Genomic DNA, 18,081 nt, shown 5'->3' with positions numbered 1-18,081 from the left:
ACCAAGGGGACCGGGTGTCATCGCTGCTCCAGGCTCCCCCGCCGGGCCCTGCGGCCCCCGCGCCCCCGGCAGCGGGTCCGAGTCGCTCCCGCCCCGGCTGCAGGCCCCGGGCCTTAGGCCGCGGCCCCCGGGGTCCAGCCACCGCCACTTCCGCACTCCATTTCCCGTCGTGCCCCGCGGCCGCCGGACTCGCTTTCCCAGAGTACACCGCGGCGCGGGCGGTGGCGGTGAGCGAGGTGGGCGGGGCGTGCTCAACCACGTGACGCCGGGTATATAAGGGGCGGCGCAGCGCCCGCGGCCCCATTGTTGTCGGCGGTCGGCGGCGGGGCGGGCCCGGCCCCTGCGCGCGCCCCCGGGAGCCGCCCCCGCCCCGCCCGGCCCCGCCCCGGGACCCGGTGAGTTGGGCGGGGGGGGGGTGTGCGGGAGGGTCCGGTACCGGCCCGGGGTGGGGGGGGGGTATGGGGCCGCCGTTCCCTCCGCGTGTACCGGGGAATGCAGGGAAAGGGAGGGGGGGCCTCGGAGCCGGGGGGGGCTGCAGGGGATGCGGAGGGCCTGTAGGTGATGGGGGGCTATAGGGGATGCCCACAGGGGATGTGGGGGCTAAAGGGGATGGGGGGAGCCTTGCATCTTAAGGGCTATAGGGAATGATGGAAGGCCCCAGAGCTGGAGGGGTTATAGGGGATGGGGGGGCCTATAGGGGATGAGGGGGTCTTTTCTGGCTGGGGGGCTGTAGAGGATGTAGGGGCCTGTAGGGCACGTGGGCCCATCTTCCAAGTGGAGAACCTATGGGGGATATAGGGGAGGGCCTGTTGGGGGTGGGGGGACCTTTCCCAGCTGGGTGGTGCCTATAGAGGATGTGGGGGATGCTTTCAGCTGGGGCGCTCCCCTCCTCTGTGTTCTGGGGGCCTGTAAGGGATGTGGGGCACCTATGGAGGACATGGGGTGCCCTTATAGCTGCTTTGTCCTCTAGCTGGGGACTAGTGGGGGGGCCTTACATGTGGGGGGCACACTGCAGGGTATAGGGGAGTTGGAGGGTTATGTGGGTCCCCAAGAAGCCACGTAGCTGTAGGGCCCACCAGGGTGGTGGGAAGGAGCTGATGATGATGATGATGATGATGATGGTGGTGGGACGTGATGGTGGTGGGATGTGCTGGCCTGGAGGAGGAGCTGCCGACATGGGGGTCCCGTTCTGATGTCCCCAAAGGCAGGGAGGGGTCGTTGACTGCCCCATTGCAGGTGCTGGGAGGTGTAGGGGGGTGATGGGGGGGGTCCCTCCTCTTGTTGGGCCATGGTGGGGCCTCCACCAGCCTGTGATGGAGGGTTCTCCAGCCCAGCCCTCGCTGCAGCGTGGCTCTGACCCTCCTCGGGGTTATTTCAGTAGGAGGGGAGGTGTGATGATGACCACGCTCAGGAGAGCTGCACCAGCCTGAGAGCCGTGTCCTGCCCTCCCCTTGCCCTCAGGTGGTTGGAGCAGGGGAGACCTTAGAGCAGCTCCAGAGCCTAAAGGGGCTCCAGGAAACCTGGAGAGGGGCTTTGCACAAGGGATGGAGGGACAGGCCAAGGGGAATGGCTTTAACCTGCCAGAGGGGAGATTGAGATGAGCTCTGAGGCAGAAGCTCTTCCCTGTGAGGGTGCTGAGGCGCTGGCACAGACTTTTCCCAGAGAAGCTGTGGCTGCACCATCCCTGGCAGTGTTCAAGGCCAGGTTGGACACAGGGGCTTGGAGCAACCTGCTCTAGTGGAAGGTGTCCCTGCCCGGGGCAGGGCTTGGAGCTGGAGGAGCTTTCAGGTCCCTCCCAACCCAAACCAGTCTGGGATTCCATGATCAAGGTGTTTTGTGGAGCCTCCCTTATGACTCGATTCTGGTGACGGGCAAAGGGACCCAGTGGGTGTTCTGGGATCAGCCCTTTCCATAGCACCCTCCTCGGGCCGGGAAGCTGTGCCCACTGCAGCGGGCACCCAGGGGGGGCTCGGGGACACCCCGGGCCCGTCGCTGCCGGTGGTGCTGCGGCTGCACCGGGACCTGCAGCCCCTTCCCTCGTGTTGTCATCGGTAGCGGCACCAGCGGAGGGAAAACGAAGCCGGTAACTCACTGAAGGTCCAAGGCCTGACCCAGGCAGAGCTCGGATCTCCAGCGTGCTGATGGCCACAGCATCCCTGAGACCCAGCAGATCCATGGCTGCAGAGGCCGAATCCTTTGGGAAAACCTCAGACGAGCCCAAGCGCTGAACTCCTGGCAGCGGCCACGCAGCCTCCGTTCCATCCCCACCGGGGGGGAATAATCAACCCTGTTTCTGGGCTCATCAATAGGAGCTTCTGCCCTAATTCCTGCTCTGGGATACGCCTGGATTTGTCGCACCACAGGCCGGGAGCGGCGTGTGCCATTTTTCCCAGCTCCTGGTTTGATTCTGCAGCAATAGCAAACGTGAGCTTAATTTTCCCCCCCATCGGGGGGGGTTTATGTGCTTCCCTGTGCCTGGCCCCTTCCCAAGCGGTGCTGGCCCCTTCCCAAGCGGTGCTGCACCCAACCAAAGGCCATCCTGGTGGCCATCCCGGAGGAGGTGAGCTGCTTTCCTTGCTCTTTGGAGGAAGCGCATTGAGGGTTTGGCTTCGGCTTCTCCGCAGGCTCCTGTTTGCTTTCCCTGGGAATAACGGCCTGTTCCCCCTTTGGAGGGCTCCGGGCTCCACGCTCATGGTGGGAGCTGCTTTTCTCCTTGCTGGAAGCACTGGAGGGGGGTTCATCCTGTGGGGCTCTGCAGCGATGCTGCCGTGTCATCCCGGCAGCGCTATTCCCGCTGCATCACGGGGATGGAGCCGAGCTGGGGGGGCTCTGCTGAGGAGAAGCCCCGTTTCAGGTGGGTTTCACCCAGGGATGAGCTGTATTCCAGGGGGAAATAGGGAATTGCAGGCTGGCTCCTGCCTTTGCTCTCCAGTGTTGGCTTCCCAGGAGATGCTGAGCACTGCGATGGAATAAAATGGGCTCCTCTGGTTATTCCTTGATTATTTTTTTCCTGGCTTTATCCCATGTGCTGCGATCCGGTCCTTAATACACCCGTTATCCAGCAGGATGGGGTCCGGCTGCTGCTGCTTATCCTGGGGGGGCTCTCCCTGTGTGGATCTATTTCTTTTCTTCCTGCTCTCATTCAGTTCCCACCCTCTCCTTACCCAGCTGCTGGGATAATCCCACATCTCCATAGTTGACCCCTCTGATACCTCCAAACCCCAGAGGCCTTGTCAGGATCCGCTTTTGCCTCTTGCTTTTGATGGGAAGCTTATTTAAACCATTCCCCACCAAAAACCGGTGCTCAAGGGATGTGCTTAAAGCAGCTTGCAGAGAGGAGGGAATACGAGGAGGGAATTCTGAGCATCCTCCAGGTTACTTGGGCCCGGAGCGTGGTTTTAGGAAGCCATCACAAGATCCATGGGATGCCCAGAGGATCCCATGCAGGATGCTCAGAGGGTGATCACTAATCACTCTGAATAGCTGGAAGTAAAGCAGCTCATCGCTCTGGAATTGCTCTGTCGATGGAGGAGGAGCCTGGCAGCGCATCCGACATGGATCGAGGATCATTGGAGGCAATGCCGGAGGCGGAATGAGACTCATCAGCGAATCCTGGACCACTGCGGATCCATTGGCATCAGCAAAGGAGCTTTGGGGACCCTCATCCTGGGATGCTCCTGCCCTTCCTCCTCTCCTGGAAGCAGGAATCACAAACCATCCTGGTGATGATGTGGGCTTGTTCATCAACGTTGGATGAGCCTCAAGCCATGGGTTTCCCAGACCCACATCGGAGCCCCACGGCTGGACCGGCTCTGTGGCAGGAGGCTCTCGGACCACCCGAGTCCCATCTCTTTCCTAACCTCCTTCCTGCTCCCAAAGACAATTCCAGCAGCAGCTCTTTGCTCCCTCCCTCTTTAAGCCTTCACGTGAGGCAGCCCTGACCTGCAGAGCAGGTCCGAGGCCAGGGTGAGGGTCTCATCTTCCCTCCAGCAGCTCCGGCTCTTCTCCCTGCTCCATGCTGGGCCCTTGGGAGGTGCTGGGCCCTGCTGCACCCTGCCCATTCCCAAAGAGCTTTTACTTCTCATTGAAACCACCAAGAAAAGGGTGAGTGGAGCTAATAAAGGCATTTAAGTGCCCTTTGCTGCACACGGGGGCAGCTGCTGCTGCGCTGAGGAGGAGGAGGAGGATGCTCGCATGGGCACGGAGCTTCTGCAGTGGAGAAGTGAGATGAAGCCTGATGGATCCATCCGGATGGAGACGGGATCCTTCCAGATGGAGATGAGATCCATCCTGATGGTTCCATCCAGGGCTGGAGCCGGTCTCCATCCCCAGCCAGGTTGATGCTGAGGTGTTCTCCACCCTGGCAGCATCCCTGGTTTTCCTCACTGGAAGCACCTGAGGGAGAGGGATTTTAGAGGATGTTTTGGAGCTTTGCTTTGGGAGGGAATGGGAGAAACTGCCGCTCTCCTTGGGGATTAGCTCCTTCCTGAACCAAGGCTGGTGAAGTTGGCTGCGCCCTGGGCTCAGCAGCACTGCGGGAACCCGGGCAGGGACCCCGTGGTTGCAGGCACGGGGCAGGTTTGGGGTGATGGAAGCGATGGAACAAGGGGAGGGCTGCGGCTGCGGCACCGGCGCATCCTTTGTGGGGCAGAAGGTGGTCACCAGAGCTTCGGGTTTGGCTTTAGAGCTGCTGGAGGTGATGCAGAGCCCGTGTCCCGGTGCGGGCAGAGCCTCCCGCTGCCCCTTCACCCCGGGTCGCCTCCGGGGTCGCTGGGATCCGTTGGATCAGCCGGGGTTCCGCAGGGAAGCCGGTGGTGCTTTCGGAAGCCGGTTTCTCCGTTGCCATGAGAACGGCAGTTGGAGAGGAGGGAGCAGGGAGAGGAGAGGAGATGAGGCTGCACAACCCGGGGGGAACGGGGTGTCCCAGGGGGGGATTCCTGATCCAGCGTATCCCGGATGGGCACAGGCGATGCCCTGGGCTCAGTTCAAAAGCAGAAGCTGCTGCTGGTGACCCAAGATCGTTGAGAGGGCGATACCTGGTCATGATCTGAACGAGGGGATGAGCAAACCTGCAGTCAGTGGCAGGTGACACCAAGTCGGGTGGGAACGTTGATGTGCTGGAGGTGGGAAGCTCTGCAGAGGGATCTGGACAGGCTGGATCCATGGGCCAAGGCCAATGGATGAGGTTCAACAAGGCAAAGTGCCGGGTCCTGCACTTGGGCCACAACAACCCCCTGCAACGCTCCAGGCTGCACCTCGAATCCTGTGTCAGTTCTGGGCCCCTCACTGCAAGAGAGACATTGAGGGGCTGGAGCGGGGCCAGAGAAGGGCCCCGGAGCTGGTGCAGGGCCTGGAGCACAAGTGTGATGAGGAACGGCTGAGGGACCTGGGGGGGTTTAGTCTGGAGAAGAGAAGGCTCAGGGGGGACCTTCTCGCTCTCTGCAACTGCCTGACAGGAGGATGGAGCCAGGAGGGGGCTGGTCTCTGCTCCCAAGGAACAAGGGATGGGACAAGAGGAAACGGCCTCAAGCTGCCCCAGGGCAGGTTTAGATGGAGCTGAGGAACAATTCCTTCCCCAGAGGGTGCTCAGGCATTGGAACAGGCTGCCCAGGGCAGGGCTGGAGTCACCGTCCCTGCAAGTGTTCACACCCCGTGTAGCCGAGGCCTCAGTGCCATGGGTTAGTGGTGGCCTTGGCAGGGCTGGGAACGGTTGGACTGGATGGTCTTGAAGCTGTTTCCCACCCTGGTTGATTCCATGACTCTATGACATAGAAGGACACTTCCTGGTCTTCCCACTGGAGCATCATCTCTCAAATATTCCTCACCCAAACTGGAGCCGAGCATTTCCCAGGATCCACGGACAAACTGCCTTGTTGGGAGCACATCGGCCTTAACAAGGGGGCAGGGAAATGCCAGAGACTGTCACAGCAAAATCCTCCAGCAGCTCATTCCCTTCCTGCATGGAGACCTCAGAGCAGCTCCAGTGCCTAAAGGGGCTCCAGGAAACCTGGAGAGGGGCTTTGGACAAGGGATGGAGGGACAGGCCAAGGGGAATGGCTTTAACCTGCCAGAGGGGAGATTGAGATGAGCTCTGAGGCAGAAGCTCTTCCCTGTGAGGGTGCTGAGGCGCTGGCACAGACTTTTCCCAGAGAAGCTGTGGCTGCCCCATCCCTGGCAGTGTTCAAGGCCAGGTTGGACACAGGGGCTTGGAGCAACCTGCTCTAGTGGAAGGTGTCCCTGCCCGGGGCAGGGCTTGGAGCTGGAGGAGCTTTAAGGTCCCTTCTAACTGCAGACCAGACATGGAGATGATGGGCTCCCCTTGGAGAACTGCAGTAAAGTGCTGGGGTTCAGAGGCATTATGCAGGGTGGGATGGGGAGAAGCTGCTCTTAAGAGCCACATGAACCTTTCCTCGTTACCCCGAGTGATGTTGGCTTATCCCAAATGCCGTGGTGGCTTTTTGCCTTCTCCACAGAGACACCATAGGGCTGCGGGCAGGGGCTGGCGCTGCGGAGCTGGTGGTGAAGTGCTGGTCCCATCGCTGCCCACCGGCTCCCATGCGAGCCACGGCCAGATGGATGCGATCCCGAGCGCCGGCATCAAGAGGAAGTTCGAGGATGCGGACGTGGGGTCGGCGGGATCCAACTCGGACGACGAAATCTCCAACAGCGACAGCGCCGACAGCTGCGACAGCGTCAACCCCTCCAGCTCCAGCGGCTTCCGACGTGAGTGTCCGGCACCGCGCTGGGCTGGGCGGCTGCTCTGCCCTCCCCTCTTCATCCCTCATAACCCATGTGGGTGATGAGCAGGGACGTGAGGATGGGTCACACCAGACCTTGGGCAGTTTGCGGTATCAGCCCCCAATCCCGTTGTCCAAGCTCCATCCTGGAGCTTTCCTATCCCAGCATTTGCCCTGCTGGAGTGTTTCACTGCCTGCAGGGTGCTGGCGCTGTGGGGACATGGGGAGCGCTGGCGTTGGCCTTGGTGGCACCAGAGCTCAGCCCGTGTGGTCTCAGTGTCACCCAAAGCCAGCTCAGGGCCACCAGCAGGAGCTCAGCCCCGTGCTGGGAGCCCAGGAGCCACTTTCCAGCAGGGCACAAGTCTCGGTGGGGTTCTCTTTGCTCTCTGTGAGCCCCCCCATGGCCTCCCCCCGCAGCCACGTCCATCCTGAAGCGGCAGAAGCAGCTCCGCAGGAAGAATGTGCGCTTTGACCAAGTGACCGTGTACTACTTCGCGCGGCGCCAGGGCTTCACCAGCGTCCCCAGCCAGGGCGGCAGCTCCCTGGGCATGGCCCAGCGCCACAACTCCGTGCGCAGCTACACGCTGTGCGAGTTCGCGCAGGAGCAGGAGGTGAACCACCGCGAGATCCTCCGCGAGCACCTCAAGGAGGAGAAGCTCCACGCCAAGAAGATGAAGGTACCGGAGGTGGTGCCTGAGCAGGGGGCGGTGGCTCGAGGTCCGGGCTGGGGGAGGAGGTTTATCACCACTAAACCCCTTTTTGGGTCTTTTACCTTTCTTGTGTCCATGCACCGACCTGTGCCCTTGTGGAGCTGCCGGCCCCGTTCCAGTAGATATTCCAGTCTGGGAGGAGGCAGCATCAGGCTCTAGGTGGCTCTGCCTGTTCTCCAGCCCATCCTTGGGTTGGGTCTGTGCCCTGGAGCCTTGCCCAAGGGCTGGTTCTGCTCTGCAGGGCCCATGTTGGGGCTCTCACTGCCTGGACACCCGAGTTTGGGTGAAGGACCATGGATCCAGCACCCACTTCCCTCTCCCACCGCTCCTCAGGAGGCCTTAGACCTCTCCATCCGCTGCCTCCGCATGTGCCAGCTTCCAGAGGGCTGGGACACCCATGAGCCAGGATTTGGGGGTGTTTGAGTGCACGGAGCAGAGCAGGGAGCCGAAGGCACGTTGCAGGATCCAGCTCTGGCCCCTCAAACCTTATTTTCCCGGGGGTCACTCTTGCAGGATCCCAGTGTTTTCAGCAGCAGAGACCTCTTGTTATCCCACTGTTTGCAGGGCACAGCAGAGGGGACATGGAAAAGGGATTCCCTGCTTGGAATTCTCTTCTTCTTTCCTGTTTTCCTGCTCCCTTCTCCTATGAGCCCTCCTGCAGTTGCAGGGGGATCACACAGGGATGGATTTGTGGGGGCTCTGAGCAGGTCCGGAGGGGACCAGGAGCAGGATGAGGGATGCCCACCCTCCGCTCTGCCACCCGCAGCTCACCAAGAACGGGACAGTGGAGTCGGAGGAGGCGGACGGCCTGACGCTGGAGGACGTCTCGGATGATGACATCGACGTGGAGAACGTGGAGGTGGACGACTACTTCTTCCTGCAGCCGCTGCCCACCAAGCGGCGCCGGGCGCTGCTGCGCGCCTCCGGCGTGCACCGCATCGACGCCGAGGAGAAGCAGGAGCTCCGGGCGATCCGGCTCTCCCGCGAGGAGTGCGGCTGCGACTGTCGCCTCTACTGTGATCCTGAGGCCTGTGCCTGCAGCCAGGCCGGGATCAAGTGTCAGGTGAGCTGGGGAAGGACATGGGGGATTCGGGTGGGATCTTGGGAAGCTCTTCCCTGTGAGGGTGCTGGGACACTGGAATGGGTTGAACGGAGAAGCTGTGGCTGCCCCATCCCTGGCAGTGTTCAAGGCCAGGTTGGACACAGGGGCTTGGAGCAACCTGCTCTAGTGGAAGGTGTCCCTGCCCATGGCAGGGGTTGGAGCTGGAGGAGCTTTAAGGTCTCTCCCAACCCAAACCAGTCCATGGTTGTGTGATCCTGTGGGATCCTGGTGCTGCCATGTCTCCGTCCCCCTGCCAGGTGGATCGCATGTCCTTCCCCTGCGGCTGCTCCCGGGATGGTTGTGGTAACATGGCCGGTCGCATCGAATTCAACCCCATCCGGGTGCGGACTCACTACCTCCACACCATCATGAAGCTGGAGCTGGAGAACAAGCGCCAGGGTGGGCGGCCCCCGGTGCCCGAGGAGGCCGCATCCGGCGCCGCTCACGGCTGCAGCAGCGCGTGGCCGGGGCCGCAGCCCGGCGAGACCCAGGACTTCCAGGAGTTCATGGCAGAGAACGAGTCGGCCGTGATGCACCTGCAGACGGCCGAGGAGCTGGAGAGGCTGAAGGCTGAGGAAGACTCCAGCAGCGGCCCCGGTGTCGAGAGCCTGGGCGTCTGCATCCTGGAGGAGCCGCTGGCCGTGCCGCAGGGGCTCTGCCCGGCTCTGGCCGCTCCCATCCTCATCCAAGCCCAGTTGCCTCCGGGCTCGTCCGTCCTCTGCTTCGCCGAGGGCTCGGAGCCGGCGGCCGCGGGCGAACAGCCCTACTTGAACGATGGGTCTGTGCTCTACTACCCGGTGGAGCCGAGGCCGGGGCCGGGCTCCAGGGGCGATGGCAGCTCCGCGGAGCCCCCAGCACCATCCTGCCTGGCCGAGAAGGAGCTCAGCGTCCTGCCCGGCGCCGGGGCCACTCCCAGCCAAGCCGCCGCCGCCGCCAGCAGGGGGGAAGCAGCCAAAGCCCCTCCGTCCCCCCCCGGGGCTGCAGCATCCGCCGGGAGCTCGGTGCCAGCAGAGGCGGTGCCGGAGCCGGCGCTGCCCGTGTGAGCCAGGCCCCCCCTCGGTGCTCCGTTATTTATTGACAATAAGATTTTATGGACCAGCAGCGGCCACTGGTGGTTATTTACCGGGTGCTGGGGGGGGGTGAGCATTGTCCCGAGGATCTGAACCCATCCCCTGGCCTGGCACATGCCGGTGGCTGCTGGGAGGTGCTGGCCCTGGAGCCTCCGTCCCATCCTGCTCCCACCACAGCACCGGGCTGCAGGAGAGCTCTGCCCTGGGGGGGTAACTTAAAACCCCCATTTTCCCTTTGGTTTTATCCCTTTAATGGACGTTCACGAGCCCGCGCGGCCACCCAGCACCTCCCAGGGACGTTCCCCCTTTCCTGGGGCTGGTGCAGGGCTCAGGATGGACTGGAAGGACCTGGAGCCAGGGAGGAGGCTCATTGCACATCTCCTCTCTGTTGTCCCCGGCCCTTTCTGGATGAGCAAATCCCCTCTTTTTAAGGAGAGAATTGGGAAGAGAGGTGGGAGCGAAGAGCCTCCAGTGCCCATGAGCTTCCTCTGCTGACGGGGTCAATCCAACACAGCGCCGTGGTTGCTTCTCCTTGGAAAACATCCCTGGAGCTGCTCGATGCTCCCAAGGGAAACATCGCAGCTGGAGAGCAGGGGAATTTGGGGGGGGGGGGGGGAGGACTTTGAGGTGACAAAGTGCTTTAGTTGTTTGGGGGCTGGTGTGGTTTAAGGCTCCTGGTGGTCACCTCCCCCTCTGAAAAGGGGTTTAAAGGGGGGTTTGGTGCTGGTGAGTGGGTCCAACCCCCTCGGCCGAGGAGGGGAAGGGAAGGGGCTGTTGGTTTCCACCCCAGGGACTCGCTGCCCGGCCCAAGCTCCCCAGAGCTCCACTGGGGAGGCTCAAAAGCCTGATCCCTTGTTGGGGACCATCCCCACATCCCTTCCCAACAGGGACCTGCCCCCGGAGCCGAGCTGTGAAACCAGAGCAAATGGTGACACTTGAATGGCTCCAAGTCTTTATTTCCCCCCTTCCTCTGCTACTCCCCATGGAGCGTTCTCCCTGTTCTCATGGGTTTGGGCTCATCTGAACGTCCTCCCTGGTTCCTGCTCCATTTGTCACCGTGTCAGAACCCACCAGCCCAGCTCCAACCTGGTGCTACCGGAGCTGCGGCACCTCGGCCCAGTTAAACCAGTGAGTGCAGCTCCCCCCCCTCGCCCCGCTCCCTGCCTACGGCGGCGTTTGAGGTCCCATTTCCCACTGTGAATCCAAAGCTTGGCCTCAGTATTTTTCCTTCCCAGCCTTTTCTGCTCTCCCGGTGAACGCTGTATTTAAAGAGAGTATTTAAGTGTAAAAATAAAAGGCTCCAAGTTGTGCAGCGAGTTGTCTTAAACCCATCCCAGGGAGTTCCTCTTGGGAATGGGGAGGGTCAGGGAAGCGTTTCCAGCTTGGAGCTGTGCGGGGGTGATTCCTACCCCTCCTTTATACCATTCCAAGTATCAGCGTGCCCTGGCCATGGGAGGCTGGAGCTGGGACACGGCGCAGGAGGCACCAGGGAGACGCTCGCGCCACCAGCTTGAGTTGGTCTTTAATCAAACACTTGGGTGTTGGGTTGGGGTCACTCACAGGGGGGTGTTGGGGGGGTTCTCATGCAGGGAGGGGGCACACAGTGGCCTTGGACCCCAGAAGGTGGCAGGGAGCTGCCTCAGAGCCCCCAGAGCCGCCTCTGCCCAGGAGGCAGCAGCACAAAGCACAGGAGCCCCTTTCCCTGCTGCTCCCGGGGCGGGCACAGGGGTTTGGTCTTTGCTTAATCCCTCGAGGAGATCTTGGTGCCTCAGACTGCTCCGTGGAGCAAAGGAGCTCACATAGAACCCTCTGCACGAGGCAAACCCAAGCTGAACAGAACCTGCTGCTACGAGACACCAAGGGAAGGGCCACGGGCAGCTTCTCCCCTCCTGGGCTTGAAGCGTCACAGCCCAGGCTGGGGCTGAGCCCCACAGCATAAAGGGGAAGCGCAGAGCCAGGGCAGGAGGGAGGGAACCGCGTCCTCACCCCATGGCAGCAGCTCGGGGTGGGGGGTTCACCCCCAGGGTGGGCTTTGGGCAGCACCAGGCTGGGAAGCGCCAGGTCCGGGCGCGATGCCGGGGGGAGGCCACGGGCTCACCCCTCACTTCTTGGGCCTGACGTAGTTGAGGGACAGCAGCACCATGCTGTTGGCCAGGAGCGAGGCTTCGGAGGCTGAAACAGGAACAGGAGCAGGGTCAGAGTCATGGAACCATGGAATGGGTTGGAAGGGGCCCCTCAAAACTCATTGAGTCCAACCCCCCTGCAACGAGCAGGGACATCTTCAACTGGAGCAGAGTGGCCCAACCACTCCAAACACGCTCATCCCGAGCTGTTGGTGCAGCACCAGAGGCTGCAGGGCCCCCCCTCACCCCCAGACCCTTGTGCTCTGCTCTGGGGTCCCCCCTTTCCCTCCCAGTCCCATTTTATTTCCCCCAGTGCTGCTGCGGGGCTGGAATCTGCCACCACGAGGTCTCCGTGGGACAGGGGCACCCAGCCATGGGCTGTCCCTTGGGGGTATTCCACACGGACACATCCATGGATATTGCCAGCACGTTCCTCTGTATCCTCCTCTCAGGGATGAGGCCCCCAAGGGATCGATGGGACAGCCCAGGCTGGGATAAAGGCACCGTTCATCCCGAATCTCCCCCAGAATGACCCTCCCTGTGCCCAGAGAAACTCGAGGGGCTCCAGGTTCCTGCCCAACCCCAGCAGGCAGGAGCTGCCCCACAGCCACCGTCACCTTCCAGCCTGCAGGAGAGCCCCAGCCACTGCTCCAGCCACGCTCTGCACGAGGCCACGTCAAGGTAAGCGGAGTTCAGGCCCCGGAGGTAACACGCCTGTAGAGCACAGGAGAGGGCAATGAGAACCAGGGAATGGTTTGGGTTGAAGGGACCTCAAAGCTCCTCCAGCTCCAAGCCCTGCCCCGGGCAGGGACACCTTCCACTAGAGCAGGTTGCTCCAAGCCCCTGTGTCCAACCTGGCCTTGAACACTGCCAGGGATGGGGCAGCCACAGCTTCTCTGGGCACCCTGTGCCAGCGCCTCAGCACCCTCACAGGGAAGAGCTTCTGCCTCAGAGCTCATCTCAATCTCCCCTCTGGCAGGTTAAAGCCATTCCCCTTGGCCTGTCCCTCCATCCCTTGTCCAAAGCCCCTCTCCAGGTTTCCTGGAGCCCCTTTAGGCACTGGAGCTGCTCTAAGGTCTCCCCTTCAGGAGCCTTCTCTTCTCCAGGCTGCCCCAGCCCAGCTCTCTCAGCCTGGCTCCAGAGTGGAGCTGCTCCAGCCCTCGCAGCACCCGGACACGTTCGGGGTCACAGGGAACGCTGGGATCACACCACGGAAACCCGTGTTCCCAGCACAGAAACCAGGCTCAGGAAACCCCTTCCCGGAGCTGCCGCTGGCCCCCGGGGGGGGCTGTGCAGGGCCGGGCCCTGAGGAGCAGGGGCAGCACAAGGGCCGGGCAGAGGGGCTGGGGGTGTCCTCACCGCGCGCAGCTCCTCCTCGCAGAGCTGCCCCACGCTCAGGCGCTGCAGGGCCCGGTCCAGCTGCCGGATCTCCAGCACGTGGCTCCGCAGGCGCTGCCGCAGGACAGGGGCCGGCAAGTGGGGGGTCAGGAACAGGACCCGGCTCAGGGCTTTCTGAGGAGCAAAATGGGACAGAACCCCCCCAACAGCGGGGGTTGGAGCCGTCTGGGCATGACCTGGATCACACAAAGCCTCTCCCAGGCGTGACCCACATTTTGATGCCCTTTAATTATCATCCCACATGGAATCCCTGTCCCGGCAGTGCCCGAGCCCTGTGGAGCAGGAGTCCAGAGACACGAGCCCTGTCGTGGGCTGGACATGGGTGTTGGGGGTGAGTTTGGGTGTGGGATGGCTCAGAGGTGGCCAATGGTCACCAAAGGACACACAAACAGCCTTGCTCCAGGGAATCCCACACTGGTTTGGGCTGAAGGGGCCTTAGTTCCAACCTCCTGCCACGGGCAAGGACATTCCCAACTCAATCCAGTTGCTCCGAGCTCCCTTCAGCCTGGCCTGGAGTGTTGCCAGGGATGGAGCATCCAGCTTTTCACCCCCTACTGGACTGGATTTAGGGCACAACCCCCTGTTTGGGGCACAGCTGAGGGGAGGAGCAGCACCTCGGTGCTCTTTGGGACGAGCTGCTGGCACGAGAAAAGCCAAACTCACCACATGGGAGACCTGGAGGTGGTTCAGAGCCAGTGGAGAGCCCGAGAACACGCTTCTCACCGCACAGAGCTGGGCCACGCGGGGCTGGGAGCCGCGCTGCACCTGAAAGAGCACAGCGTGTGGTGCCAGCACCTCCCATGGGTGCCCTCACCTCGGTGGCGGCACGGCAGGACGGTGACACCGGCCCCAGTGATGCTGTACCTCGGCGCAGAGCTGCTGCAGGCGGGTCTGGAGCTGTGGGTCAGGCAGGGAACGCGCTGCCCGGGCCAAGCTCTCCAGCACGGCCGGGTAGGAATCCCTCCGGATGGCGTCGTACGTGTCCAGGAACTCAACCTGCTGCTTGGGGGTCCAGAAGTGGCGGATCAGGAGCTGGCGTGGGAAGAAATACCTGGGGGAGGAGAGGAGAGAGAGCTGCAGGGGGGGAACTGAACAGGATGGGAGCCCCTTCAGAGGGTGAGATCGGGAGTCACAGTCCCACAGGCTGGGAAAGAGCTTCAAGACCACCCAGTCCAACCATTCCCAGCACTGCCAAGGCCACCACTAACCCATGGCACTGAGGCCTCGGCTACACGGGGTGTGAACACTTGCAGGGACGGTGACTCCAGCACTGCCCTGGGCAGCCTGTTCCAATGCCTGAGCACCCTTTGGGGAAGGAATTGTTCCTCAGCTCCATCTAAACCTGCCCTGGGGCAGCTTGAGGCCGTTTCCTCTTGTCCCATCCCTTGTTCCTTGGGAGCAGAGACCAGCCCCCTCCTGGCTCCATCCTCCTGTCAGGCAGTTGCAGAGAGCGAGAAGGTCCCCCCTGAGCCTTCTCTTCTCCAGACTAAACCCCCCCAGGTCCCTCAGCCGTTCCTCATCACACTTGTGCTCCAGGCCCTGCACCAGCTCCGGGGCCCTTCTCTGGCCCCGCTCCAGCCCCTCAATGTCTCTCTTGCAGTGAGGGGCCCAGAACTGACACAGGATTCGAGGTGCAGCCTCACCAGTGCCCAGCACAGGGGGACAATCCCTGCCCTGGCCCTGCTGCCACACTGGTGCTGAGCCAGGCCAGGATGCTGGGGGCTTCTTGGCTGCCTGGGCACAAGCTGCTCATGTTCAGCTCCATCAATCCAGGTCCTTTGCCATGAGCAGTTTCCAGCCGCTCTGCCCCAAGCCTGGAGCGTTGCAGGGGGTTGTTGTGGCCCAAGTGCAGGACCCGGCACTTTGCCTTGTTGAACCTCATCCATTGGCCTTGGCCCATGGATCCAGCCTGTCCAGATCCCTCTGCAGAGCTTCCCCCCTCCAGCACATCAACGCTCCCACCCTACCTGGTGTCAGCTACGACCTCACTGCAGGTTTGCTCCATCCCCTCATCCAGACCAGTGACAAAGACACCACCCAGACCTGGCCCCAGCCCTGGGGAACATCCTATGGGACCAGCCCCTGGCTGGATTTAGCTCCATTCCCCACCACTCCTTGGGCCTGGTCACCCAGCCGGGACAGCAGCCTGTGCTCAGAGCACCCGGCCAAGCCTCGAGCAGCCGGGTCTCCAGGAGAACGCTGTGGGCAGCGGTGTCAGGAATGCATCAATTGGATCTGAGGAGGGAAAACAACATCCACAGACCGTGAGTGGGTCATGGAAGGGGCTCTGCTCCTCCAAAGGCCGTGGGGAGCTTAGGAAGGAGTGCTCTGGCCGTGGGATCGCTGCCGTGCCCGGCCGGAGCTGGGGCTCTCACCAGGGGATGCAAGAGCCAGGGAGCAGAAATGGAAACTGTAGGGATTTAGTGGGATTTAGCTCCAGAATCCCTCTCCCTTCCAGCCGGTCTCATCCTGGAGCTAAATCCCACTAAATCCCTACAGTTGGAAGGACTATGGAGACAGCGAGAGCTGGAGCGAGGGAGGGAGGTGTCTGCTTGGATTTATAACTCTAAAACCCCAGTTCCATGGAATCTAAGATGTTGAGGAGCCCAGAGGAAGGGGTCGTGGCCATACTCACATGAGGATGATGACCAAGAAGTTGGCGAAGGGCGGGATGGCGATAATTCCAATGGGAACAGCCTTGATCAGGTCCCTCCGGAACTGCCTCCGAAAGGAGAAGCGAGAATCAGGATCCGGCGCTAAACTCCCTCCGAATGAAGAGCCCCGGCAGCAGCTCCCCAGCCCCACACGGTGCTGGCAGTGGGGCAGAGCCGGTGCCGGTGCCGTACCTGCCGCAGGCGCTCCATGTCCCGGTAGGGCAGCTGCTGCACGCTCAGCCTCTGACGGGCCATTCGGGAGCGGATGTCTCTGATCTCTTTCACCTCCAAGAAGAGTGCCTGGATTCCTGCTGGAACACGGAGCACCCTCAGCGCCTGATTCCCGGGAAACCCCTCCAGCCATGTGGTGTTTCACCCGGCAAGGGAATGGGAGCACCTCCTGCTGCCCAACCCCCCCGGACCCACCTCTGATGAACGTGGAATGGAGCACATAGAACCGGGGGAACGTGCGCTCCAGGAACCTCTCGTACCTCCTGTTGATGCGCTTCGCCGTGGAGACCAGAGCGGCCAGGACAGACCTGGAGCCGGCCTTTGTGGAGAGGCAGCGCCCCGGGAACCTGCAGCAAAGCACCCCCGGGACTCATCCTGTCGGTGTCCCGCAGGAAAAGGCTCCGAGGAAAGCAGGGGAGGGCGCGGGGCTGGGGATGAAGCCTACAGAGAAGGGTTGAGGTGCTGGGACCCCCCTTACCCTGCACGGGCAGCCCCGGCCGGGCCCAGGCAGCCGCTTGTGGCAGGGCTCGGGGCTGGGGGCAGCGGCGGGGGGAGGGATCCCCCGGTGACTGCGGAGGGGTGCGGGGGGCGGCGCGGGGGGCTCAGTGTGGAACAGGGAGCCCGGGGGGGTCTGTGGCCGGTCCGGGGTGCCCGCGGGGAGGCAGGGGCGGTAACGGGGGGTGTGGCCGGTATCGGGGCTGGGCGCTGCGGCGGCAGCGGGTGCCCGGAGGGGGGGGTCGGTCCCCGCTCACCTCAGCTCCCCCCGGGCGCGGCTGAGGCCGGCGGCGGGGCCGGGCCCGAGGCGCCAGAGCAGCCCGCGGCAGCCGGCCATGGACAGCGCCATCTTGACACGGCACCGCCGGGGCGAAGGTCACGAGGAAGGCTGGGCGCTGATTGGCTGACGGAATAGCAGCGCAGCTAGTCATGTGACCAAACGCGGAAGTAGCCGCTTAGGGCCGCCGGGGGAGCGGGGCTGGGGCTGAGCCCTCCCCGCGGTACCGGGCCCCGGCCCCGGCCCCGGCCCCGGCCGCGGCGGTTCCCGCTCTCCAGCGCTGGTGCCTGCCCGCGGGGCAGGGCCGGGTACCGGGGTACGGCCGCGGCGTGGCCCCGGCCCTGGCCCGGTTCCCGCTTGGGGAAGCGCCGCCGGGTCCTCCCGCTCTCCCCCCCACAGCGGCACCGGGGCTGGGGGTTAAACCCGGGGGGGTTCCCTGCTCTGCCCCGGCTCCCCTGGCCCGCAGTGGGTCCGGGTCGGTCCGTCCGTCCCTTCCTCCCATAGACAACCCGCAGCCGAGCGGCCGAACCGGTTCCGCCGCCGCCGCCGCCGCCCGGGGCGGTTTCACGTGGGCTGTGTTTGTTTTCTCGGTCCCAAGCGCTCCTGGAAACGTGTCGATCCCTTTGGGAAGCGGCTGCCCCTTCCTGCAGGCTCTGCCGGCTCCATTCCCCCCATCCCAATCCCTGCGCTGCCTCTTCCCAGCTCCTCTGTCTTCCATGAATCCCTGCGGATGCTGTTCCCAGCCGAGCCCCCGCTCCCCTCGGCCCCGGGAGCGCGTGGAGCCGGTCACGCACACCCGCGGCCCTGCCCCGGTGCATCTCAGAGCGTTGCACATTCAACTCCCGCTTATCGGGAAAAGGCACCGGTGGCCCTTTTGCGGCGAGAAAAGGACAAAAGCCCCGCCGAGCGCGGGGTTATCGCGGGGCTCGGTCCGCTCCAGCCGCCGGGGCATGGCTGATAACGGGAGGTATCGATCCAGGCTGGGAAGGGATCGCCCCTTATCAGCGCTGCACGTACCGGCGCCTGGCAAATGCCCCTTAAGTGCCACTTGGGGCTCTAATCTACCACCAGCACCGTGGACTCTGCTTCCACAAGCGGCCTTTTAATCGAGGCTCGGGTCGATTCCGTACCCGGTAGCACAGAACCCACCTTTCCCCCCAAAACCCCAGCGCTACCGTGGGCCGAGGCTCCACATCAAAGCCCCCGGTTGTCCCATGAACCCCCTGTTCCCCCGACGGCGTTTTATTGTTCCTTAATAAACGATAAGGCTGAAGCAGATGCGGT

General features: G+C 62.9%; 2 protein-coding genes across 4 annotated transcripts; one reads left to right on the top strand and one right to left on the bottom strand.

Annotated features, from left to right (window-relative positions):
* Positions 1-6: 6 nt before the first annotated feature.
* Positions 7-9,650, top strand: CSRNP2 (cysteine and serine rich nuclear protein 2). 3 transcript variants are annotated; one of them, XM_030510636.1, is made up of 5 exons: positions 7-395; positions 6,474-6,723; positions 7,155-7,414; positions 8,214-8,510; positions 8,807-9,650. In XM_030510636.1, the coding sequence occupies exons 2-5, from the start codon at positions 6,573-6,575 to the stop codon at positions 9,590-9,592; spliced, it is 1,494 nt and encodes a 497-aa protein (XP_030366496.1). In that variant the 5' UTR covers positions 7-395; positions 6,474-6,572; the 3' UTR covers positions 9,593-9,650. The 3 variants fall into 3 exon arrangements, with proteins under 3 accessions (XP_030366496.1, XP_030366497.1, XP_030366495.1); XM_030510637.1 differs by lacking the exon at positions 7-395 and adding an exon at positions 1,767-2,560; XM_030510635.1 differs by lacking the exon at positions 7-395 and having other exon boundaries at positions 6,365-6,723.
* Positions 9,651-10,554: 904 nt separating this feature from the next.
* On the bottom strand, positions 10,555-17,006 carry LETMD1 (LETM1 domain containing 1). Its single transcript, XM_030510649.1, has 9 exons — positions 16,778-17,006; positions 16,221-16,372; positions 15,987-16,102; positions 15,776-15,858; positions 14,005-14,191; positions 13,804-13,905; positions 13,102-13,254; positions 12,360-12,456; positions 10,555-11,791 (listed from the first exon to the last, which is right to left on the bottom strand). Exons 1-9 carry the CDS (start codon positions 16,867-16,869, stop codon positions 11,721-11,723), a joined length of 1,053 nt encoding a protein of 350 aa, XP_030366509.1. The 5' UTR covers positions 16,870-17,006; the 3' UTR covers positions 10,555-11,720.
* Between the last annotated feature and the right edge of the window lie 1,075 nt (positions 17,007-18,081).

This window comes from Strigops habroptila, chromosome 23 (assembly GCF_004027225.2).
Source record: "Strigops habroptila isolate Jane chromosome 23, bStrHab1.2.pri, whole genome shotgun sequence".
Classification (NCBI taxonomy): domain Eukaryota; kingdom Metazoa; phylum Chordata; class Aves; order Psittaciformes; family Psittacidae; genus Strigops; species Strigops habroptila.
The sequence above is the reverse complement of the archived record's forward strand: the minus strand, read 5'-3'. Positions and strand labels throughout refer to the sequence as shown.